Source organism: Ovis aries, chromosome 23, assembly GCF_016772045.2.
Source record: "Ovis aries strain OAR_USU_Benz2616 breed Rambouillet chromosome 23, ARS-UI_Ramb_v3.0, whole genome shotgun sequence".
Classification (NCBI taxonomy): Eukaryota; Metazoa; Chordata; class Mammalia; order Artiodactyla; family Bovidae; genus Ovis; species Ovis aries.
In genome coordinates, this window is record NC_056076.1 from 46,308,244 (window position 1) to 46,333,823 (window position 25,580).

Genomic DNA, 25,580 nt, shown 5'->3' on the forward strand with positions numbered 1-25,580 from the left:
TTTAATGCATTCAGGGAAGGCTTTTTTAATGTGAATTTAAATTGAAATGTCAATAATTTCGAATACATGAACTACTAGAGCCAATCTCAAAAAGAGCTGGGGGAGTTCTTTCCTGGCAATTTGAACAGCAAGTACAAAATACCTTGAAGGTGTGTTGAAGAATTTGGAGCCTAAAGAGACAGAAATGATGCTGAAGTGAAGTTTGAGCAATACATACCTTGTAAGCTAAAAAAAAATTTTTTTTAAATTTTATTCTAATTGTAACGAAATTTATATAAAGAAACTGCCCACAGTTTCTAAGCAAGTAGCAGTCTTGTTTGCCCTCTCTAGTGTAAAATGTAGATGTGCCTTGCTTTATGCAGGTGATATATTCTTGTATATTTGTGGACAAAACTAAATTTTAGCACTAGGTTCCCCACAAATGTGTGTGCGTGATGGGTGGTCTTTTTGGCTGCCCAGAAGCAGGTCATCTACAGATGGTTAGCAACAAAAACCAAATTTTGAATATGAGACTTCAGATATAGTACAAAATCTTGTTTTAAAAGGAATCTGTATTAAAACTTCATCTTTTAAATGTAACCTACTTTATCTTTTGTAAATACTCAGGTGTTCAGAATTCTTTTTATTTTGGTTAAAGGAGACTACTTGTGTAGCATGATTTAGTCTTAGGTTGAGAAGCATGTTGGAAATTCAGAAACTGTTCTAAATATATCTGTCTAAATATATCTAAATATAACTTGGCCATTGACCTACATATTCTTTTCTTAGAAATGAGGATTATACATTTCAGGTTAACTGTGAACAGTAATTAATAAAAATAATTAAAATGTTCTGAAACCCTAAATATAATTGTTTAGATAAGTTATCAATGTGGATAGATCACTTATTCTATCTTTTAAAATTACAGCTTTTATAAAAGCCTACAAATAGGCAGTAAAACATTTATGAATTTCTTTTTTTATATATATTTGTTATTAATGGAGTCCTGTGACTCAAAGTACTATCATATTCACTGATATGGTTTTCTAAAACTGTCTGATTATTCAGGCATCAAGCATTTGCTAAGGGATATTAGTATCCTCTTAAAATATGTAAGGTTTTTGAGTTTGGTGAGCAAGTCAGAAAGTATACTACCACAGTTATATCAATGGAAAGTCTATGATTGAAAAGATTTCGTTGGGAAGAAATCTGTGTTCTTGAGATTAGAGCTGAAAGCAGTTCTTTGTTGCAGAAAGAATATCAATAGAATATTTATGAAGTAACTACCAGTTTGTTTTTAAAAATCATCAGTGACTGAATGAAATATTATTTTAGGGAGTTTTTCAAATGAAATTTCCCATATCTTAAAAAAAAAAAATTCCTTGAAACTTTTTGAAAACATCAAGAGGTCTCAGCTAATTCATGGTTGAGTATTTTATGTTGTGGCTAAAACTGACCAGCAGCACTCGCAGTGCCGCTTGGAGGCGTTGGTTTTCTGATGCTGAGAGCACAGGCCAGAGTAACGCAGTCTGTGCTCATGTTACCGTTCCGTGAAGTCTGTAGCCACTGATTGCAGTGGTGGTCTGTGTGCCATGACCCTAGTTTCTGTGGAGATGTTTATGCAGAAGAGGACTGTAACGTGTGTGTGTCACCGTACGGATTTTTTTAAAAGCAAAAGTGAGCTCTGATAGATTCATTTAACTGTAATAAGTCCAGTGTACAACTGGCCTGGTTGAGTCTGGGAGCTCATTTGATATCATCTGGGCACTATTTTTCTTTCTCACTCTTTCCTGCTGTTCTTTGTGGGCTTCATTTCCAGCCGGGCATTCCTCTCATAAGGACACAGTTGGCCCTCCTAGCAGCTCTAAGCCCACAAATTTCCCTCAGCATTAATTAAAAAAATTAATAGACTATTTTTAGAGCAGTTATAGGTTTGTGGAAAAGTTTAGCAGAAAATACAGAGAGTTCCTTCATGCCCCCCTCCTCCAGTTTTCCATGTTATTAACACTTTGCATTAGTTTGATGTTTATTGTTTATTACAGTTGATGAGCTAACACTGACACGTTATTAAAGTTCAAATTTATATTAAAGCTCACTCTGTGTTGAAAAAGAGACACTCTGTTGAATAACACAATATAACAGTTCTCTGGGTTTTGACAAATGCCTGTCCATCATTACTGTGCTTAGTTGCTCAGTCCTGTCTAACTCTTTGTGACCCCATGGCCCTCCAGACTCCACTGTCTGTGGGTATTCTCCAGGCAAGAATACTGGATTGGGTTGCCATGTATTCAGGGGATCTTCCCAACCCAGGGGTTGAACCCAGGTCTCCCCCATTGCAGGCAGATTCTTTACCAGCTGTGCTACCAGGGATTCTGTCATTACAGAATCCAACAATAGTTTCACTGCCCTGAAGATCTCTCCTTATTAATTCCCCCACCTTCTCCACTACCCTCTGGTAACTTCTGATTTTTTGACACACTTCATTTTCTTGTGCTCCCAAATCACTGCAAATGGTAACTGCATCCAAAACTAAAAACTGCATCCATGAAATTAAAAGACGCTTACTCCATGGAAGAAAACCTAGACCAACCTAGGCAGCATATTTTTTTTTTTTAATTTTACTTTATTTTACTTTACAATACTGTATTGGTTTTGCCATACATCGGCATGAATCCGCCACGGGTGTACATGAGTTCCCAATCCTGAACCCCCCTCCCACCTCCCTCCCCATACCATCTCTCTGGGTTATCCCTGTGCACCAGGCCCCAAGCATCCTGTATCCTGCATCAAACCTAGACTGGCGATTCGTTTCTTGCATGATATTATACATGTTTCAATGCCATTCTCCCAAATCATCCCACCCTCTCCCTCTAGACAGCATATTAAAAAGCAGAGACATTACTTTGCCAACAAAGGTCCATCTGGTCAAAGCTACGGTTTTTCCAGTAGTCATGTATGGATGTGAGAGTTGGACCATAAAGAAGTCTGAACGCCAAAGAATTGATGCTTTTGAACTGTGGTATTGGAGAAGACTCTTGAGAGTCCCTTGAACTGCAAGGAGATCCAACCAGTCCATCCTAAAGGAAATCAGTCCTGAATATTCTTTGGAAGGACTGATGCTGAAGCTGAAACTCCAGTATTGGCCACCCGATGAGAAGAACTGACTCATTGGAAAAGACCCTGATGCTGGGAAAGATTGAAGGCAGGAGGAGAAGGGGGCAACAGAGGATAAGATGGTTAGATGACAACATCAACTCGATGGACATGAGTTTGAGCAAGCTTCGGGAGTTGGTGATGGACAAGGAAGCCTGGCATATTGCAGTCCATGGGGTTGCAAAGAGTCGGATACGACTGAGCAACTGAACTTTCTGAGCACTTTAAATACATCATTCCATTTCCTTTTGTCTTGTAGAGTTTCTGTTGAGAAATCAGCTGATAGCCTGATGGGAATTCCCTTGTAGATTATTTGTTGTTTTTGCCCTTGTTGCTTTTAATGTTTTATCTCTGTCTGGAGAAGGAGATGGCAGCCCACTCCAGTACTCTTGGCTAGAAAATCCCCTGGACAGAGGAGCCTGGTAGGCTACTGTCCATGGTGTCACAAAGAGTCGGACACGACTGAGCGACTCCACTTTCTTTCTTTCTTTTAATTTTTGTCAGTTTGATTACTATGTGTCTCGGTATTCCTCCTTGGGTTTCTCCTGCTTGGGAAGGGATTTCTGTGCTTCCTGGACTTGGTTGACTATTTTTTTTCCCATGTTAGGGACGTTTTCAGCTCTTACCTCTTCAGATATTTTCTCAGGTCCTTTCTCTCTCTCTCCTCCTTTTATGCTGTGCTAAGTCGCTCAGTCCTATCCAACTCTTTGGGATCCTATGGACTGTAGCCGGCTAGGCTCCTCTGTCCATGGGGATTCTCCAGGCAAGAATACTGGAGTGGGTTACTATGCCCTCCTCCAGGGGATCTTCCCAACCCAGGGATTGAACCCAGGTCTCTCATGTTGCAGGCAGATTCATTACCATCTGAGCCAGCAGGAAAGCCCAAGAATACTGAAGTAGGTAGTCTATCCCTTCTCCAGGGGATCTTCCTGACCCAGGAACTGAACCAGGGTCTCCTGCACTGCAGGAGGATTGTTTACCAGCTGAGCTTCAGGGAAGCTGCCTTCTCCTTCTGGGACCTCTATAATGTGAATGTTAGTGTCTTTAATGTTGTCTCCGAGGACTCAGGCTGTGCTTATCTCTTCTCATCTTTTTTCCTTATTCTGTTTTGTGGCAGTGATTTCCACCATTCTCTCCTGGTCAGTTATCCATTCTTCTGCATCAGTTATTCTGCTGTTGATTCCTTCTAGTGTATTATTTATCTCTGTTCATTTGTTCTTTAGTTCTTCTAAGTGTTTGGTAAACATTTCTTGCATTTTTCTCAATCTTAGACTTCATTCTTTTCCTGAGATCCTGTATCATTATTCTGAATTCTTTTTCTGGACGGTTGCCTATCTCCACTTCATTTAGTTGTTTTTCTGGGGTTTTTATCTTGTCCCTTCATCTGGGACATAAGTTTCTGCTTTTTCATGCTGAGTAACTTTCTGTATTGTGACTTTTGTTTTAGTTGTAGGATTTTGGTTCTTACTTCCTTTGTCTGCTCCTTGATGGTTGAGGCTAAGAGGCTTGTGTAAGCTTCTCTGGTGGGAGGGAATAGTGCTGGGAAAACTGGGTCTTGCTCTGGTTGACAGGGCCTTTCTCAGTAAAGCTTTAATCCGATTATCTGTCAATGGATGGGGTTTCACTCCTTCCCTGGTAGTTTTTTGGCCTGAGGCAACCCAGCCCTGTGGGCTTTGTGCTCGGGTTAATGGCAGTCTTCAAGAGGGTTTATGCCAAACTGCTGCTGCCAATGCCGCTGTCCCTGTGGTGAGCCCCTCCTGACCCACACCTCCACAGGAGGCCCTCCAACGCTAGCAGGTAGTTTTGGTTCAGTCTTCTGGGGGTCATTGCTCCTTTCCTCTGGGTCTTGGCAAAACAAAAAAGGTTTTGTTTGTGTCCTGCAAGACTGGAGTCTCCATTTCCCCCAGTCCTGTGGAAGTCTTGTAATGAAATTCCGCTGGCCTTCAAGGTGCAGATTCCCTGGGGATTCCCAGTCCCCTTGTCACATCGCCAAACTGGGAAGCCTGAAGTGGGATTCAGAACCTTTCCAACAGTGGGAGAACTTCTTCGGTATATATTTTTTTTCCAATTTGTGGGTCACCCACCTGGCGGGAGTGGGATTTGAGTTTATCATGATTGTGCCCCTCCTACTGTCTCACTGCAGCCTCGACTTTGTTTTTGGACATGGGATATCTTTTATTTGGTAAAGTCCAGTGTCTTGGTGGTTGTTCAACAACTAGTTGTGATTTTGGTGCTCTTGCAGGAGGAAATGAGCACTCTCCCTTCTACTCTGCCATCTTGAACCTTACAATTTTTTAAAAAGACTGTATAATCTCTTTTGTGTTCACTGTTTTCCTCCTAGGTGAGCTGATATATTCAGCTATCACCTCTGCTTATAGTGATAATGTCCTGTTGTATTTCTGTTTTTTTTTTTTTCCTTTGAGACTTGTGTTCCTATGAACATTATCTAACTCAAATCATAGTTGATTTTTTTTGTCCTTTTACTTTTCTTATAGACTGCATCTTAGTTTGGATGGTTACCCTGTACCCAATTGTATATGCCATTAACCATCCCAAGGAGTGTATTGTTCTGTGTATGTCTTATGGGTTGAGTTTGTTAATAATGTTAAAAAAATCTATATTATTGTTGTTTTCCTGTCTAGTTTTATCCATTTAGAATGAGAATTGACATCTGCAACTATTAGTGTTATCTCCTTTCTGTTGGGTTGGTGCCAACGTAATTATAGTTTCAGACTGTGAATTTTAGGTCATTGTAACTGGCTCAAACACTTATTTATTAATCAAGGTAGGAACGATTACAGTCAACACATTTTTGCCAATGAGAAATGTTTGTTTATTCCTGCAGTGTAAAAACTGTGTTTCAGGATTCAGTGAACTCTTGGAAAGCATTTTCTGCCCTCTGCTGGCTTTGGACAGAGAAGGCAATGGCACCCCACTCCAGTACTCTTGCCTGGAAAATCCATGGATGGAGGAACCTGGAAGGCTGCAGTCCATGGGGTCACTGAGGGTCGGACACGACTTCACTTTCACTGTCACTTTTCACTTTCATGCATTGGAGAAGGAAATGGCAACCCACTCCAGTGTTCTTGCCTGGAGAATCCCAGGGACGGGGGAGCCTGGTGGGCTGCCATCTATGGGGTCACACAGAGTTGGACACGACTGAAGTGGACTTAGCAGCAGCAGCAGCAGCAGCAGCTGGCTTTGGAAGCATTTTCCCTGCAAAAAAGTTGTCGAGATGCTTGAAGAAGTGGTAGTTGGTTGGTGAGAGGTCAAGTGAATGTGGTGGATGAGGCAAAACTTCATAGCCTAATTCGTTCGACTTTTGACTTATTCGTTGTGTGACCTGTGGTCATGTGTTGTCATGGAGAAAAACTGGGCTCTTTCTGTTGACCAATGCTGGCTACAGATGGTGTGGATTTTGGTGCATCTCATTGATTTACTGGGCATACTTCTCAGATGTAATGGTTTCCCTGGGATTGAGAAAGCTGTAGTGGATCAGACCAGCAGCAGACCACCAATGACCGTGAACTTTTTTTGGTGCAAGTTTGGCTTTGGGAAATGTTTTGAAGCTGCTTCTCGGTCCAAGCACTGGGGTGGTCTGTTGTATAAAATCCACTTTGGCAACTTCTAGTGTAGTTGTAAGAGGATTAGCTTCAACGATTGCTCTCAGTTGGTCGTTGTCAACTTCTGATGGCTGGCCACTGTGCTCCTCATCTTCAAGACTCCTGTCTCCTTTGCAAAACTTCTTGAACCACCACTGCATTGTATGTTCTTTAGCAGTTCCTGGGCTAAATACATTGTTGTTAATGAGAGTTGTCTCCATTGCTTTACGACCCATCTGAACTCGAATAAGAAAATCGCTCTAATTTGCTTTTTGTCTAATGTCATTTACAGTCTAAAATAATTACAAAATAAACAACAATAGGTCATTAGCAAAAAAACATAAGGCGAGAAATGTGTATTACAATTATGGATAACATAACCACGTTTATTTAAGAAAGTATTCCAGTATCAAATGACAAAGTTCAATAATGCAAAAACCGCAGTTACTTTTGCAACAACGTCATATTCTGTTAGTTTTTGCTTTATGTAGTTTGAACCTTTGTTAAGTGCACATATTTATAAGTAATGTATACATTTGTGGTTTTTATGTTTTCCTGATACTTCTTTTGTATCATTATGAAGTGTCCCTCTTTGTCTCTAGCAATATTTCTTAAAGTTAATTTTGTCTGATATTGATATGTGTTAGATTTCCTGTTTTCTCCTTGCTAGTGTATCTTTTTTTTAATCTAAGATATGTCTCTTGAAAACTACATACAGTTAGATCTTTTTTATCCAGTCTGACAAACTCAGCTTGTTGATTGGAGTGTTCAGGGCATTTATATTTAATGTAACTATTAATATGGTTAGACTTACTGTTACCGTTTTGTTATTTATGTTTTAATGGCTTGTTTTTTTTGTGTTGTTGATCTTCTGTATTTACTTTTACTGCTTTTTTTGGAGGTAGGGGTTGTTTTTCAACTATAGTTTTGGAGTTATTTTCCTAGTGGCTACGCTGGGAATTGCATCTTTATCTTCATTTACCACATTCTTCTACTTCAGATTAATGCTTATATCCAAGAAAATACAGAAACAGTTCTCCAGTATGGGAGAGCTCTCTCTTTTCCCTCCTTTTATGCTATTATTTTTATACATATAACATCTGTGTGTATTATAAACCTAGCAATACAGTGTTACAATCAGTCATTTGTACAATCTTGTATTTTATTTTATTTTATTTTTTATTTTTTTTTAGTTTTTATTTTTAAATTTTAAAATCTTTAATTCTTACATGCATTCCCAAACATGAACCCCCCCTCCCGCCTCCCTCCCCATAACATCTTTCTGGGTCATCCCCATGCACCAGCCCCAAGCATGCTGCATCCTGCCAATCTTGTATTTTAAAAAAGATTTTCTTATGCACACATGTTGGTATTCCTGATGTTGTCCCATAAATTTCTAAGGCTTTTTTCATTGTTCTTTAATTTTTTAATTCTTCAGATTGTATACTTTCTATTGAGCTCTTATTATGTTCCCTTATTCTTTTTCTTCCATCTTGAATTGGCTGTTGTGAATTTTTCCTTTCAGATGGGCAAAATGTCCATTTAGTTCTTCTTTTATTGGTTTGTATCTTTTAATTGAGGTTCTTTACTTGTGGAATCATTGTTACCACATGTTCCTATAATTCAAAAAATCGTCTGTGGCTTTGCTGGGCCTTCTTCGCTGTGAGCAGGCTTTCTCGAGTTGCAGCTCTCTCTTTGGGGGCTGTTCGTGGTTGCAGTGCTTGGCTCATTGCAGCGACTTCTATTGTTATGGAGCATGGGCTCTGGGTGCGTGGGCTTCAGTAGTTGTGGCACGTGGGCTTAGTTGCCTTGAAACATGGGGTTTTTCCAGACCAGGGTTTGAACCCGTGTCTCCTGCATTGGCAGGCGAATTCTTAACCACTGAACCACCAGGGAAGCCCACTTTCCTGTAATTTTTAAAGCATATTTTTCTTCAGTTCTTTGAACATATTTCAAATAACTCTTTTGAAGTCTTTGTCTGCTAAGCCCAACATCTGAGGAAACTCATTTTTCTAGTGCCTTTTTTTTTTTTTTTTTTAGCCACACCTTGCGGCGTGCAGGATCTCAGTTCCCCAGCCAGGGATCCAGCCTGAGCCCCTGGCAGTAAAAGTGCCAAGTCCCAACCACTGGACCACCAGGGAATTCCCTCTAGTGACTTTTTATCTCCTGTGAATGGAGCCCATTTCCTGCTTCTTTGGAAGTCTCTTAATTTTTTGTTGAAAACTGGACATTTTAGATAATATTTTAGCAACTTTGGATTCTGATCATTTTTCCGTTTGAAAACATGGCTCTTTCTTCCTTTAGCTAACTGGGTAAATTTGTGAAATGTGTCTCTCGTCTCTGCTTTTTCTTTTCTTCCTGTTTAAAATTTCAAGCCTGGTTGCTCGTATCCTTTCTAGCGTAGCTTATTGGCCAGTCAGTGCTTGGACAAAAAGTTGTGCTCAAACACCTCACTGCAGGAAGGATTTTTGTTCTTTGTTGATGGACCGGTATGTGGATGGGGGAACCCATTTTAAAGTTCAGCCCATTTTCAAGTCTGCCGAGGTTTTACTTTCTGTTGGACCCTTTGGCATCTCCTCTGCATTACTACACAGCCTCAGCCAAGAATATGGTGAACCTCATTTGTGACTATATCCCTAGGTTAGTAGAACCTATGACTGCCCTGATTTCTTGCTGCTGAGATTGCAGTTGCACCTACAGTGCCCCGGCATCCACTCCAAACTGAATGAGGCTTCTTTGTTAGTGCAAACTGGCAGGTCCTCAGGGCATGCCCCCTATCTATAAGGCAGAACCTACTGAGCTAGAGGTAGGGGGAAAACAGGAGCAGCCTCAGGCAAGACAGATTTTCACTATTCTTAATCAGAATTTTGCAGGTCTTCAAGCATCAGCACTTCTGTTTGTGTATGCTTTTGCCTGATTTCCAGAGCACTGAAACTGGCTGCTTCTGTCAGTTTTGTCTTGCCTTATAGTTTCATTTTGTGGAGATTTGCTGACCCCCCGTCTCTTGCCCATGGGCTTCCCTTATGGCTCAGTTGGTCTCCATGCCGGAGACCCTGTTCAATTCCTGGGCCGGGAACATCCCCTGGAGAAGGGAAAGGCTACCCACTCCAGTATTCTGGCCTGGAGAATTCTCCATATATAGTCCATGGGGTCGCAAAGAGTTGAAGATGACTCAGCAACTTTCATTTTTGCTTGCCCACAGCCAGAGGTCTTGCCCTGTTGATACTTAGGAACCCTGTGTACTCATAATCCATCACATCTGTCTCACTCAGAAGTAACAACTGACTTGACTTTTTTTTTTTTTTTTGGACTTGACATTTTGGTAACCATTTCCTTGCTTCTTAAAACACAACTAGATGCTTCCCTGGTAGCTCAGTGGTAAAGAATCAGTCTGCCAATGCAGGATGCAGGTTCTGTCCCTGGCTTGGGAAGATCCTCTGGAGAAGGAAATGGCTATCCCCTCCACTATTCCTGCGTGGAAAATCCCATGATCAGAGGTGCCTGGCAGGCTACAGTCCATAGAGTTGTACAAAAGTCGGACATGACCGAGTGACTAAACAGCAACAACTGCACATCTATTTATCCATGTATGATGTGTCTTTTCAGTTTGTCCAGTTTTGCACTAAATAAACATGGGATTATGGTGTAGGGTTTGTTTGCTTGTTTCATTTTTTTTGTTTGTTTCAGTTCAATCAGTCATGTCCAACTCTTTGCTAACCCATGGACTGTAGCATACCAGGCTTCACTATCTCCCGAAGTTTGCTCAGATTCATGTCCATTGAGTCAGAGATGAGTCATCTACTCATCTCATCCTCTATCGCCCCTTCTCCTGGCCTCAGTCTTTCCCAATATCAGGGTCTTTTCCAACAAGTTGGCTCTTCACATCAGGTGGTCAAAGCATTGGAGTTTCAGCTTCAGCATCAGTGCTTCCAAGGAATATTTAGGACTGATTTCCTTTAGGATTGATTGGTTTGATCTTGCAGTCCAAGGGACTCTCAAGAGTCTTCTGCACCACGGTATGAAAGGATCAATTCTTCAGTGCTCAGCCATCTTCATGGTCCAACTCTCACATCCATACATGACTACTGGAAAAACCATAGCTTTGACTATGTGTACCTTTGTTGGCAGAGTGATATCTCTGCTTTTTAATATTGTGTCTAGATTCGTCATAGCTTTTCTTCTAAGGAGCAAGTGTCTTTTTCGTGGCTGTAGTCACCATTTCCAGTGATTTTGGAACCCAAGAAAATAAAATCTGCTACTTTTTCCAGTTTTTCCCCATCTATTTGTCATGAAGTGATGGAACCAGATGCCATGATCTTAGTGTTTTGAATGTTGAATTTTCAGCCAGCTTTTTCATTCTCCTCTGACCTTCATCAAGAGTTTCTTTAGTTCCTCTTCACTTTCTGCCATTAAAATGGTATCATCTAGTGTCTGAGGTTATTGATATTTCTCCCGGCAGTCTTGATTCCAGCTTATGTTTCATTCAGCCTGGCATTTCACATGATGTACTCTGCATAGACGTTAAATAAGGAGGGTGACAATATACAGCCTTGATGCACTAATTTCCCAATTTTGAACCAGTCTGTTCTAATGTCCAGTTCTAACTGTTTCTTCCTGACTTGTGTACAGGTTTCTCAGGAGGCAGATAAGGTGATCTGATATTCCCATCTCTTGAAAGAATTTTACACAGTTTGTTGTGATCTACACAGTCAAAGGCTTTAGTGCAGTCAGTGAAGCAGTAGATGTTTTTCTGGAATTTCCTTGGTTTTTTTATGATTCAGCTGATGTTGATAATTTGATCTCTGGTTCCTCTGCCTTTTTAAAATCCAGTTTGACTATCTGGAAGTTCTTGATTCATGTGCTGCTGAAGCTTAGCTTGAAGGGTTTTGAGCATTACCTTGCTAGCATGTGAATGAGTGCAATTGTGCAGTAGTTTGTACATTCTTTGACATTACCCTTTTTTGGGATTGGAATGAAAACTAACCTTTTCCAGTCCTGTGGCCACTGCTGAGTTTTCCAAATTTAGTGGCATATTGAGTGCAGCACTTTCACAGCATCATCTTTTAGTATTTGAAATAGCTGAACTGGAATTCCATCACCTCTGCTAGGTTTATTTGTAATAATGCTTCCTAAGGCCCAGTTGACTTGACACTCCATGATATCTGGCTCTAGGTGAGTGACCACAGCATCATGGTTATCCGGGTCATTAAGACCTTTTTTGTAGTTCTTCTTGCCACCTCTTCTTAATCTTTTCTGCTTCTGTTAGGTCCTTACTGTTCCTGTCCTTTTTTGTGCCCATCTTTGCCTCAAATGTTCCCATGGTATCTCTAATTTTCTTGAAGAGATCTCTTCTTTCCCATTCTATTAATTTTCTATTGTTCACTTAAGAAAGCTTTCTTATCTCTCCTTGCTCTTCTTTAGACTGCATTCAGCCTGGGTATATCTTTCCCTTTCTCCTTTGCTTTTCACTTCTCTTCTTTTCTCCTCCTCCTTGTAAGTCCTCCTCATCAGCCACTTTGCCTTTTTTGTGTTTCTTTTCTTCTTGGGGATGGTTTTGATCACTCCCTCCTGTACAGTGTTATGAACCTCTCTGTCCATAATTCTTCAGGTACTCCATCAGATATAATCCTTTGAGTCTATTTGTCACTTCCACTGTATAATCATAAATGATTTTATTTAGGTCATACCTGAATGGCCTGGTGGTTTTCCCTACTTTATTCAATTTAAATCTGAATTTTGTGATAAGGAGTTCATGATCTGAGCCACAGTCAGCTCCAGGTCTTATTTTTGCTGACTGTATAAAGCTTTTCCATCTTTGGCTGCAAAGAATATAATCATCTGATCTCAGTATTGACCATCTGGTGATGTCCGTTTGTAGAGTCGTTTCTTGTGTTGTTGGAAGAGCATGTTTGCTATGACCAGTGTGTTCTCTTGGCAAAATTCTGTTAGCCTTTGCCTTGCTTCATTTTATACTCCAAGGCCAAACTTACCTGTTACTCCAGGTATCTCTTTACTTCCTACTTTTGCATTCCCATCCCCTGTGATGAAAAGGACATCTCTTTGGTGTCAGTTCTAGAAGGTCTTGTAGGTTTTCATGGAACTGTTAATTTCATCTTCTCTGGCATCAGTGGTTGGGACATAGAGTTGGATTACTGTGATGTTGAATGCTTTGCCTTGGAAATGAACCAAGATCATTCCGTCATTTTTGATATTGCAGCCAAGTACTGCATTTTGGACTGTTTTGTTGACTGAGAGCTAGCTACTCCATTTCTTCTAAGGGTGTCTTGCCTACAGTAATAGATATAATGGTCTTCTAAATTAAATTTGCCCATTCCTGTCCATTTCACTGATTCCTAAAATGTCAGTGTTCACTCTTGCCATCTCCTGTTTGACCAGTTCCAGTTTACCTTGATTCATAGACCTAACTTGTGGCTTGTGGCTCAGCTGGTAAAGAATCTGCCAGCAATGTGGGAGACTTGGGGTCAGTCCCTGGGTTGGAAAGATCCCCTGGAGAAGGGAAAGGCTACCCACTCCAGTATTCTGGCTTGGAGAATTCATGAACTATGTATAGTCCATGGGGTCGCAATGAGTTGGACATGACTGAGCGAATTTCAGTTAACCTAACCTAACTAATGGACCTAACATTCCAGGTTCCTATGCAGTATTATTCTTTACAGCATTGGACTTTACTTACAAGTGGCCATAGTTTCTGCTTTGGCTCAGCCTCTTCATTCTTTCTGGAGCTATTTCTCTGCTCTTCTCCAGTAGCATATTGGATACCTAGTGACCTGGGGGGCTCTTCTTCCAGTGTCATGTCTTTTTGCCTTTTCATACTGTTCGTAATAGAAACCGTGGCTTCTTTTGTGGAACTCTGGCTCTAGGAGTGAGGGCCCTCTACCTTCTGATACTAGTAGAAATCTGGCTTTCCCTGGAGGGGAAGGCACTGCTTCACCTTGTAAGGGGTGGCTATGTTTTTTCTCCTTCAGCCCTTATCCTCTGGTCTGGAGAAGGAGGGTAAATGATCTACTGTTCCTCTCTGCCACTTTTCAAATGAATTTTCTCTTTCATTTATCCCTATACTGCGGTGTTCTTTTAGCCACTGACCCCTTTATATTGAAATGATTTTTGTTCCTTGATTAGTGTCATTTTGTCTATTATTACTTTTGTCTTAATTCTTACTTTTGTCTTAATTCTTGAGACCTGGGACGTAACCACACCTCACTATCCTGCAACAGTGCTACTCAAAGTGCTATCCCTGAATGACTGTCTGCAATGAGGGAACTGTAGAAATTACAAATAACTGATCAGAGACTTATAGCAATTTGATATTGTCATGACAAACAAACAGCATTTTAATTTTCTAGTATCTGATTTTGAATATTTTACCCCCAAAATCCACCAATGGTGGAATGGGAATAAAAATACAACAGTTCAAGAAGCACAGGTCATATAGTATGACTATGGATAACTATGGCTAAGTGGCTGAATTAGGGTAGAAAACAAACATTATGGGAACTGAGTGGGTAGTGTCAGAACAGTCATCCATGCGTATACTGAAGTGTGCAGCCATGTGTGTGTGCTCGGTCGTGTCCTACTCTTTGCAACCCCATGAACTATAGCCTGCCAGACTCCTCTGTCCGTGGAATTTTCCAGGCAGAAATACTGGAGTGGGTTACCATTTCCGACTCCAGGAGATCTTCCTGACTCAGGGATCAAACCCACCTCTCTTGTGTCTCCTGCATTGGCAAACAGATTCTTTACAGCTGCGCCACCAAGTCTTGGACCTAGTTAGTTCTAATCAGTTTATGTCATGTTCTTGGGCTGTGCCATTGTCTTAAAGTTGCTCAGTCGTGTTTGACTCTTTGCGACCCCATGGACTATGCAGTCCATGGAATTCTCCAGGCCAGAATACTGGAGTGGGTAGCCTTTTCCTTCTCCAGGGGATCTTCCCAACCCAGGGATCGAACCTAGGTCTCCTGCATTGCAGGTGGATTCTTTACCAGCTGAGCCACTATCGCAGCACTGTTTTAGGTCTTGTTGCATGCATGCATGCTAAGTCGCTTCAGTCGTGTCCGACTCTGTGCAACCCTATGGACAGCAGCCCACCAGGCTCCTCTGTCCACGAGATTCTCTAGGCAAGAATGCTGGAGTGGGTTGCCATTTCCTTCTCCAATCTCACGACCCTTCTGTAATCTCAATTTCATTCAGTGTTTTTGGACTAACACCTTCCATCTTTCCAGTTCAGTGTATACCGTTACTCCAGTGGGATGTCCATTCTATAGGTTCACTGCATTTTCACTGCTGTATACCTTCTTAATGTTAGAACAGTAAAATCATAACATTATACACAGTCTTGCTTTTTTTTTTTTACAGTCTTGTTTTTTTCTTGAGTTGTTTTACTTGCTTGGTGAAAGTACAGTTCTGGTTAAATCCAACTTCTCCCTCTGCATTTAGACTTACACAGTTGAACTTGAAAGGAGAAGACACATCCATGTGTACCTTGGAACTTTTGTGGTGCTTTAAATTCATGGTTTCAGCCCGTGAAGTGGGTCCTTATTGTCTGGAGATCATATGCTGTACTCCCCTAGTTTCTGGACTCTCTCACCACTGTTTCACCCCAGTCCTGTGATCAGCCTCCCCACCACCTTGTTTTCGACTTCCTAGAGAAATTTGCAGTCAGAAGAAAACTTCCACAAATTCCCATCATGTTTGTCTTTGAGCCATGTAAGACTAGAATGACACCTTTTGTTTTGATCATAATTTTTGCCTTGTGTTCTCTTTTGCCTGTTAATCATAGGGACAATCAGCTGGTGGGGGTGGTTATTTAATTTGCCGTTAATATATGGGGGATGGACATTAAACAGTGACACAGTTAACTACAGTTAAGCACAGTGTCCTGAGGAATGATAGGTATATAATATGCGTATGTACCAGGGATCTTATTAGTTTGTAAGATGCCCATGGCTATCCCCAAGGAAGCAGTATTTATTCTGATAAGGTGAAGAGTACCCAGCAAGAGGTAAGGCACAGAACGAGTGGGAAAGGCCAGTGATCTAAAAGAAGCTGGTTCTGTGACGTTCTTTCTAGGCCGAAGAGACCGAGGCTGTGAGTGGCCCAAGATGAAACTGGAGGTATGAATAGAGGTTTTTTTTGTCTTTTTGACAGAGGTTTTGAGTAGGGAACAATCACATTTTAGCTTGTTTGTGTTAATGGTTTCTAGAAAATGAGTATTGTGAACTCTCTTTCACGCTATGTAAATCATTGTACTTAGCAGTTTTATTTTGTCAGATTTTCCGTAGCATATGTTAGACCCTTTTCCATTTTTCACAAACCCCCAGACCTGCTTTTTCACCTTGTATTATGCTTTTTGAGGTCTGTTACGATACAGACTCCCTCCAGATTTTCCTAGTAGCCTCATTTACTTTTTTTTTTTTAAGGATCTGTTTATTTCTGGCTGTGATGGGTCTTTGTTGCTGTGCGAGGGCTTTCTCTTGTTGCCGTGAGCAGCAGGGCTACTCCAGCGTGCGGGCTTCTTTTGGCGGTGGCTCCTCTTGCTGTGGAACGTGGGCCCTAGATTGTGTGGGCTTTAGTAGTCTCACCTCTCGGGCTCCAGAGCACTGACCCCATAGTTGTGGCACGTGGGGTTAGTTGCTCTGCGGCGTGTGGGATCCTTGCGGACCAGGGATCAAACCTGTGTCCCTTGCATTGGCCAGTGGACTCCTAACCACTAGCCTACCAGGGAAGCCCCTTGTTCACTCTGATGCTTATCACTTCACTGTCTCCTCAGAGCAGACCTTTCCATGGTTTACCTTTTCCACCTGTCCTCATCTTCTGTTGCCTTAGTTTCTTAATTAGTACGGGACTAATAAAATGCTGCATTTTCGTTGTCCAAAATTGACAGCTAGGTTTTGAAATTACATAAAAGTCTTTTAAAGGGGGAGAGAAAAGCATCAGCAAAGCTCAAGCTGCCTTTAACTTCTCTCTCCTCTTGGTCATCTCTCCCTCCTTCCCACCCCATCTTGCCACCCCAACCTTACAGTATATTTTTAACATATTTATAGAAAGTATGTGAAATATAAAAAAAATTAAAACTTTCCCATATAAGCATGTCAGATTTGCCTTGTATAGATACTGTTCTGCCTGCTGTATGAAGAATAGGTTGGTGGGTAGGAGCAAGACTGAATACAGAGTCAAGAGTTGATTGTCAATCATCCCATTGAAAAATAAATGGTAGTGGTTGTGTTTAGAGTGGTTAACAGTGGAGACAGAGTAGTGGACAAACTAGTAAACTAGGATGTAGGGTTGATAGAAATTAGTGAGTGATGGGATGCAGTGAATAAAGGAGAAGGCACTGTCGACGATAACCCTCAGGTTTTTGACATAAGCAGCTGAGATAGTAGTAATACTGTTGACTGAGCTGGGGAAAGCTAGAGAAGGAGCAGAGTAGGGTAGTAAAGAGATGGATTACAGTGAATTGATTCTCTTTGTGAATCTAAATGATGTCAAGTGGATGCTTGAGAAGACTGGAATAGAGTTCAGAGAAAGTCTACGATGGAAAAACAAAATTACAAGTATAGGGATGGTAGTGGAAACTGAGTGGAGGGTAGCTCACTTTGATGGCAGGAAGAAGACCTAGCCCTGGGCTAATGACTGCGGGATTCTGTAGAGGAAGTTAATCCTACAAAGCAGGCCAAGAAAGAGCAGCCAGAAGTAAAACAGGGAAGCCTGAAGGCCAAAGAAGGACAGTTTCAGGAGAAGAGAGTGGTGAGGCGTAGAATGCTGCTTAGACATTAGGTTAGATCTGTCTGTCGGACTCAGAGATATGGGGGTCATTAATGTTCTTGGGAAGAACTGTTACTGGTTTGATAGAAGCAGATGTCAGGTGGAATTGGTTGGAGAGGGAATGTGAGAGGTAAGAAAATAGAGGAAGAAGTTTGGACAGCTCTGTTAATAGTTGGATGTGAAAGAAGAGAAGAGTCCCTGGAGGAGGAGATGGGAGATGTGAGGTTGAAGTGATAGGCAGAAGTAGATTATTTTTTTAGTGAATGAATGAACAGATGGTCTAGTTGAGTGTGAGAGGTTGATGAGTGCCAAGGAATAATCATAATGTAAGGTTCTAGAGAGATAAGAGGGGATAGGTTTTAATAACATATTCAGTGTATACATATATACATATACACAGAAAGGGGTTGATTGCCTTTAGATTGGAGGGACAAATAGCATGGGAGGTGGGGATGCTATTCTAATACGATAAATGCTAATTGTTGTGGATTTCACATTTGAATGTAAATTCACTGAAAAACCCTCTGAACATTAAACTAGAGGGTTGAGAGTCTTTTATCTCAAAGATGCAACTCCCATTTGATAATTTTATCATTTCTAATGCCAGCTACATTTGACTACCTCTACCAGGAAAATCCCACATTTTCCCCCCTGATTGAAAACCATATATGCAGTAAATAATCTGGGAGGATTAATATGTGCATATGACATCTTTTCCCCTGGTGTTTTGGATACTTCATCTTTATTCCATTGCAGAGAATTTTGTTAGAGTTTTTATTTGTACTTTGTTTTACTTTTTGCCTTGTTTTATGAATTACGACCAAATTCCACTATGGGGAGAACTTCTAATAAAATTAACTGACTAAATTTGACCTAAATAGTAATTGGTGTCCTGAGCAGAAAAAAGATAAGTCCTTTTTTCCTTCAGAAGACTTTTCAGTAGACTTTTATGTTAGAATGGAGTTTTGAGTAGAGTTGTATGTGATACAAAATTGAAGAGGTACAAAATTCTTGTACAGTAAAAAGTCTTTGACTCCTGTGTCTCAGTCACTCTCTTTCCTTGCCAGCGCAGCTGGTATTACTCTCTTCTTTACAATCCTTCCAGAGATTTCTGTGCATGTATAGATAAACTCATATAATTTCGTTCATTTTACAATTATGGTATAATGTATCTTTTTTGTTCATTTAATGTTATGTATTGGATGCTCCATATTAGTATATAGAGAATTTTTTTATTCTTTATGGCCACATTGTATGGTCATACTATGATGTCCTATTTATGGTTGATGCTAGTGTTTGTGATTAATATGGACATATTTAAGTGGTTTTGCCTGCAATACTGGTTGCTTTTTTAGGAAACAGAAGGCACTATAAATCTCAATACTTAAAATTGAAGGAACTTGAAAGGTTGATGTGTCATATTGAAAGACATTGATAACTGTTATGTTTTCTTACAAGGAAAAACAGTCTATATTTATTTGTGCTATCCACATAATTTATTTACTTGAAACAAGAGTTTTAAAGATCATTTGAACAGATTTATTTTTCATTTTAGTGTCTTTTCTGGTATTTAAGAAGACTTATTCTAGAGTATATAACTTCATTCTCTGCAGAAGAGTCAACTCTCATGTTTATTCAGTTAGAAAACCTTGTTTTATCCCTCTACCCGAGGATATTGCATATCTGTAAATATTTTATTTTCTTTTATTTTTCTCTTTTCTGTCAGCATGCTTCATTTCTTGATTTAACTTTTACTCCCTCTGTTGGCTTTCAGTGGTGTTACATTCCTTTTGGAGTGGTGTTTGCAATGATGTTTATGCTGTTTTTCTTTTAGCTCAAAAATTAATAATGATACAAATATATTTATACTTTTTTTTTTGGTTGTGGCATGTGGGATCTTGGTTCCCCAACTAGGGATTGAACTCATGCCCTCTGCAGTGGAAATGTGTGGAGTCTTAACCACTGAACTGCCAGGGAAGTCCCATGGGATTTTTAATTTATAAGTGTTTCCAGTGGTCATGAATGTTCTGATTTTCATGAATGTGTCAGGGAAACTTCATCAGAATGCCTGTTTTCCTTATTTCCGTGGCTGAGCTGGGTCTTCGTTGCTGCGCGGGCTTTCTCTAGCTGTGTGAGCTGGGCCTGCTCTAGTTGCCGTGCGTAGGCTTCTCGTCGTGGTGGCTTCTCTTGTTGCTAAGCGTGGGCTCCAGGGCCTGTGGTCTCCAGAAGTTGTGGTGCGAGGGCTCAGTAGTTGCAGCTCCTGCGCTCTAGAGCCCAGGCTCAGCAGTTGTGGTGCTTCGGGCTTAGTTACTCCGTGGCGTGTGGGACCTTCCTGGATCGGGCGTTGAGCCTGTGTCTCCTGTAATGGTAGGTGGATTCTTTACCAGGGAAGCTGCAGAATGCCCGTCTTGTCAGCAGCTAAGAACAGGACCTGAGGGGGGAGAAAATAACAGATAGGTAGAGCATTTATGTTTATATGTTTATAGTAAGCAAAAAGACTTGTCATATCAGATCAATGAAAGGATTTTTCAGTTATCCTCCAGTTGCTGTCTACCACATAGTGAACTCGCAAGGAACTCCATGGAATGATGTAATGGAGATGTCTTATTGTACCTTTACTAACACCATGCAGCTTAATGTTTGTGTCTGTCTGTGACTTGTGGGACATTATGATAATTGCCTTCTTTAACATCATTTGTTCAGGGTGACATACTTACTTGCCTTACACGTTGTTAGCATTCTCTTAAAAACTACCAGTTAATGAACTTCGTGCTGTATTGGTCACAACTTTTGTGGTTAAAGATTAAGTCCTGTTTCTCTTATGAGTAAGTGGAGTTGTAGCACACACAGTGGGGGAAAGATATTAGGTTCTAGAGTTAGCATAGGAGGTGGATAATTCGTGTGTAGGGTGTTTTCTTTTAAACCCTTTAAGTCATTCTTAAAATAGAGAGTATTAGGTTTTCTGGGTTCACAAAGTAGTTTATCTGTACTTAGTGGCTGTTGTTTATGAAACAAAACATACGTTTAAACACTAGACTCGTATTCAGCATGATGAAAGGTTTATGGGAAATAGGAAGAACAGATGAAACAACAGACTCGGGTTTTTTGGCTTAATGCCTGTCTAGAGTAGCTTCTATTGAGCAAAATGGCAGGCAGCTTTGATCACATAATTACTTCTGTTGTTCACTTGTCAAATGCATGTAATTGATGGGTTTTTTCCTTTAACGAAGTTGTGCATTTGATATCACTCCCCTGTAGCTCACTCCCTTGCTTCTTTTCTTTGAAGATTTGAACGTAAAAGTAATCATTCCAGTTAACTTGTTCTAGATCAGTTTTTTGAAGCATTTATATTAGAGTTAAAAATGTGTGCTACCTATATCAGAGTTTTGAGGATCCTTTTCTCGAACACTTTAAATAAAGTTTTAACATTGAGAATACTTGTTTGGTTGCTTTCTGGCCTTGCAAGTTGAGTAATAGAAGATTAATATTGTGCCATTTTTAGTAGCCATGTATGCCGGTATTTGGTTGCATTAAGTCCTTTGACTTGTTCAAGCAATTAATAGATACATATATTTTAGAGGCCCATATGATGGCTACTTTTACTATCCACTTAGAAAGGTAGGAATGTTGTGTTGATTCAGTGACCTGCCGTTTCTGTTCATTGATCTTTGTGTGTTTTTGTACAGGTTGGTTTCCTGTTACATCTTTGACATAGTTTCCTAGACTGCTCCATGAATTAACTCGAAAATCTGAAATGAAGATGGAGGAGGCAGTGGGAAAAGTTGAAGAACTCATTGAGTCTGAAGTGCCACCAAAAACATCTGAACAAGAGACAGCTAAGGAGGAAGATGGATCTGTGGAACTGGAATCTCAGGTTCCAAAAGATGGTGTGGTAGATTCTACAGTTCTTTCTTCAATGCCCTGCTTGTTGATGGAACTGAGAAGGGACTCTTCCGAGTCTCAGTTAGCATCCACAGAGAGTGACAAGCCGACAACTGGCCGAGTTTATGAGAGTGATTCCTCTAACCACTGCATGCTTTCCCCTTCCTCTAGCGGCCACCTGGCCGACTCAGATACATTGTCTTCTGCAGAGGAAAATGAACCGTCCCAGGCAGAAACAGCGGCAGAAGGAGACCCTTCTGGAGTGTCTGGTGCGGCAGTTGGGCGGAAGTCTCGCCGATCACGATCCGAAAGTGAAACATCCACCATGGCTGCCAAGAAAAACCGGCAATCCAGTGATAAACAGAACGGCCGAGTTGCCAAGGTTAAAGGTCATCGGAGCCAAAAGCACAAGGAGAGAATCAGGCTACTGAGGCAGAAACGGGAGGCTGCTGCACGGAAGAAATATAACCTGTTACAGGACAGTAGCACCAGTGATAGTGACCTGACTTGTGACTCAAGCACGAGCTCATCAGGTGATGATGAAGAGGTTTCAGGGAGCAGCAAGACAATCACTGCAGAGATACCAGGTAGAGGATGTTTTTTAAACTGACTGTAGAGCACCTCATGGCATTTCTCAGCTCTTGGGCTCAGTTAGATGAGTGACACTTGAAAAAAATCCAGGAGACCTGCAGCTCTATGTAAATTTGAAGACTGCAGTGTATTAACAAGACACGCCAATTAAAAAATCTGTTTTGAGGTTTCTAGTGCACTTTAGCACATCAGCCCGAAAAAAAAAATTTAATGATAGAGACGAGATTATTTTTAAAGAATGGAATTTCTCACAAGTCTCTTTCTCTGTAACCCACTACCTGAACTCCCATCATTGCCTTTCTAGCACTGCTTAGATCTAATACTGACTGTTCAGTGTTATTACCAAGTACATACTCCTCAGGAATAGGCACCTTGCTTTATTATATAGCCACTGCACTCAAGCTGATGGTGTCTGAAATAACATGTTCTATCTTTTGTTAAAGGTTTCTAATAACTGCTCCTGCTAAAACAGTAGTTTTATGCATTCCCCTTCTCCTCCATTCAGTGCATGATTAGCTCGTTGTCACTTGCATTTGAAAAGAATGTTTTTTGAAAAATGTCCCCCTTAACACCCCCAAGTTTAAAAAGTTCAGTATAAGTCCACTGTTCCAGCTCTCATTGATTTGAGTCTGTAATTTATTACATGTTTGACATAATCTGCTTTCTCTATATTACTTCATCTGATACTGTGTACTATGAAGGCAGTCTTGAGATTTCCTAGTGGAAGAAAAATGAGATCTGAACAGTCCTTAATTGGGTGAATTCTCATTGTTGAAGAGACTTTTGATTAGGAATATTCTGTAAAGTAGTCAGCATGTAATAGATCACGACAGTGTTATTTGTTGCTATGGTAAAGAGGGGGAAGTTTTGGTTTTCAGAGTTTTATGGGTGACTTTTTTTCTCCTAGTTTTTGAAAGGTTTCTGATTCTATACATCAGCATATTGCTGATACATGAAGAATATTTCAATAAAAATCATATTGGTTAATTAAATCTATAACCAAACTTACAGAAACTCAGTAACAAGAATGATTTTATAGGTGTTCAACTTAACAATAAAAGTATCATGCATAGAGTGTATTAAATGTGTTCCTAACAGTTGTTGGACATGCTTACTGTTTTAATATCTGTTGAATTCCTTTGGTAGTTCCCTGTGTTATAACTACTGGGAGAGAGGGTTTAATTGAAGCCCATCAGTTGACTGCATGGGAGGAGCAGACACTGGGGTTGTTCTAAGGCAGGTATATTTACAGTTTATATTTAGTGTTTTAAGGAAAGCCTATTAACAACCATACAATTGTTTATGCATTCTTAGGTCCTGTACTAATCTACTAATGATCATAATGGATCTCTTGATGCAGTGCTTAATTCCACTCACTAAACAGATTTTTATGTAACTGCCCAATGCTTCTTTGTCTTTTTATGGAAACAGAGAAGGTGGGTGAACAAAAATTCTCTTTTAAGATAGACCCCATGGTAGAGGTGGCATGAGAAATACCTTCAAGGACGTTCTCCCTGTTTGGCTTATATAGATTAGGTGTGCTTTGTTCATGTTTTCCAAACCCCTCTGCTAATTGACTACCTTGACCAGTATCTAAAACTTCTAAAATGCCAGTCATCTATTTCTTGTCTCTTCTGAATGGTATACCAACCGAAACACCAAAGTAAATTATCTGTATCTATAATTTAGTTTCTGGTTTGAAAATATGTAGAGTAATCATGGAGAACCAAATGGTAGGTAAGCTGCAGGGCCACTATACATGACTATTTGGGCTGCACACCGCGTTTCTGAAGGTGCTGTACACATAAGCAGCTATGAATGGTTTTTCCTAGAATTATGCAAAGTGACAAAGATAGAACAGCTTAAGTTTAAATATTAGGAAGTTCATTTCAACTATCCACATTGTTATCCCTGAAAAAATTTGACATTGATTGGCCTTTTCTGTTGTCATAATTATGTGTACCTTATTTTCTTGAGTCACATTATAACTTTGGGGCAGGAGGGATACACTCTGCCCTAATAGCAAGACAGTTGCTGAAAAGTTACATAGATTGTAAAGATAGGATAAATTGTGAACTGACTTGAAACATGAGTGCAACACCGTGGACATTCAGGTGAACTTAAACTGGGTATGTCTAACAACGAATCTCCTGGGATTTGGAATTTGCCTGCAGTGATTTATACAGAATGGAAACCAAGAGGGAGAATAAAAACTGATATTCTTGCTTTACACTTTCATTAAGTTGCAAATAATTTTAGTAGTTCAGAAGTGCTTTATCAACTTTGTTTGGCAGCAGTTTAAACACTGAAGGAATTATGCTAAATGTTGACTTATGCCAAACAATTTTAACAATTAATGCATTTTCTTTTAAAGAGTGAAAATAATGTTGCAAACTTACATAGTGCCTGGTGATGCATAATAATTGAGTTTGATATTTGGACCACAGATGTTTACAAAGTGGTTTTGTTGTCTTAGTTAGCGTTTAGCTGACAGGCAGCTTAGTATCCACACTAGGTCATTCTCTCCTTGAAGTTTTCCAAACTATTGATATATTTCTCTTTTAAGAATCTGGAAGTATCATATCAAGATAATTCTGGCAGTTCTTTCATTTGGGGGACTTAGAGATGAGCGAAAATAGAGTATTTCATAGTGGATATTAATGTGAAAATAGTATGTGGTGGTTTTGAGTATTCAAGGTTTTTATTGAGTATCTCATTTATAGATCTTTTTATATTATTAATCATTCTTTGCAGTTTTATTATTGGAGCGTTATTTCTTCATGGGTTGTGAGAAACATCAGTTTTTCTGTAAAATCACTTTGAAACTAGATATATAAAGTCTGCTCTTGCAGGGAATTTTTGTTTTTTGTTTTGTTTTGGCTGTGCCACATGGCGTGTGGGATCTTAGTTCCTTGATCAGAGATTGACTGCAAACCCTTGGCATTGAAAGCATGGAGTCCTAACCACTGGATGGCCGTGGAACTCCCCCAGGGAATGTTTATTTTAGTGAATGTGAATAACGGACATCAGACTTCAATTCAAAAGTTCTCTGAACAGAGCAGCTTATGTGCATCATTGAGGGTGGGCAGCAGAGAAAAGTTTTTCCAGTGAAATGTTTTTCATGAATATTTAGTGTATAATAAACCTCACGGTAGCTTCATCGTGTGTGTGTGTGTGCTCAGTTGGTCACTTGTGTCTGACTCTTTGCGACCCCGTGGACTATAGCCCACCAGACTCTTCTGTCCATGGTGTTTTCCAGGCAAGAATACTGGAGTGGGTTGCCATTTCCTACTCCAGGATATCTTCCCAACCTGGGGATCAAACCCATGTGTTCTGTGCCTCCTACACTGTCAGGCAGATTCTCTACCACTGTGCCACCTGGGAAGCCTGTAGCTTCATCCTGCCTTGTCTATAGTGACCTACTTTTGTATAGTTTAGTAGTGCACCATGGAAGTGACCACTTGGACGGAGGTTCAAAAATAGTATCCATCTTGGTGGGTAAGGGTCAGTTGGTTTGCGTTTAGAAAATCTAATTGGTCTATTTTGGAGAATGTCAGGCTGTAGAGGACAGCTAAGATCATCTGAGTCCTT

The 25,580-nt window shown here is 40.3% G+C and overlaps 1 protein-coding gene across 7 annotated transcripts in view; it reads left to right on the plus strand.

Moving 5' to 3' along the window:
• Positions 1-25,580, plus strand: part of ARK2N (arkadia (RNF111) N-terminal like PKA signaling regulator 2N) — an 81,886-nt gene that overhangs the window by 13,311 nt on the left and 42,995 nt on the right. For all 7 annotated transcript variants that reach the window (XM_012103637.4, XM_060405263.1, XM_015103706.3 and 4 more), the window contains one exon: positions 21,203-21,985. In XM_012103637.4, coding sequence (XP_011959027.1) covers positions 21,271-21,985 — 715 coding nt within the window. In that variant the 5' untranslated portion in view covers positions 21,203-21,270. The remainder of the gene's footprint in view (positions 1-21,202; positions 21,986-25,580) is intronic.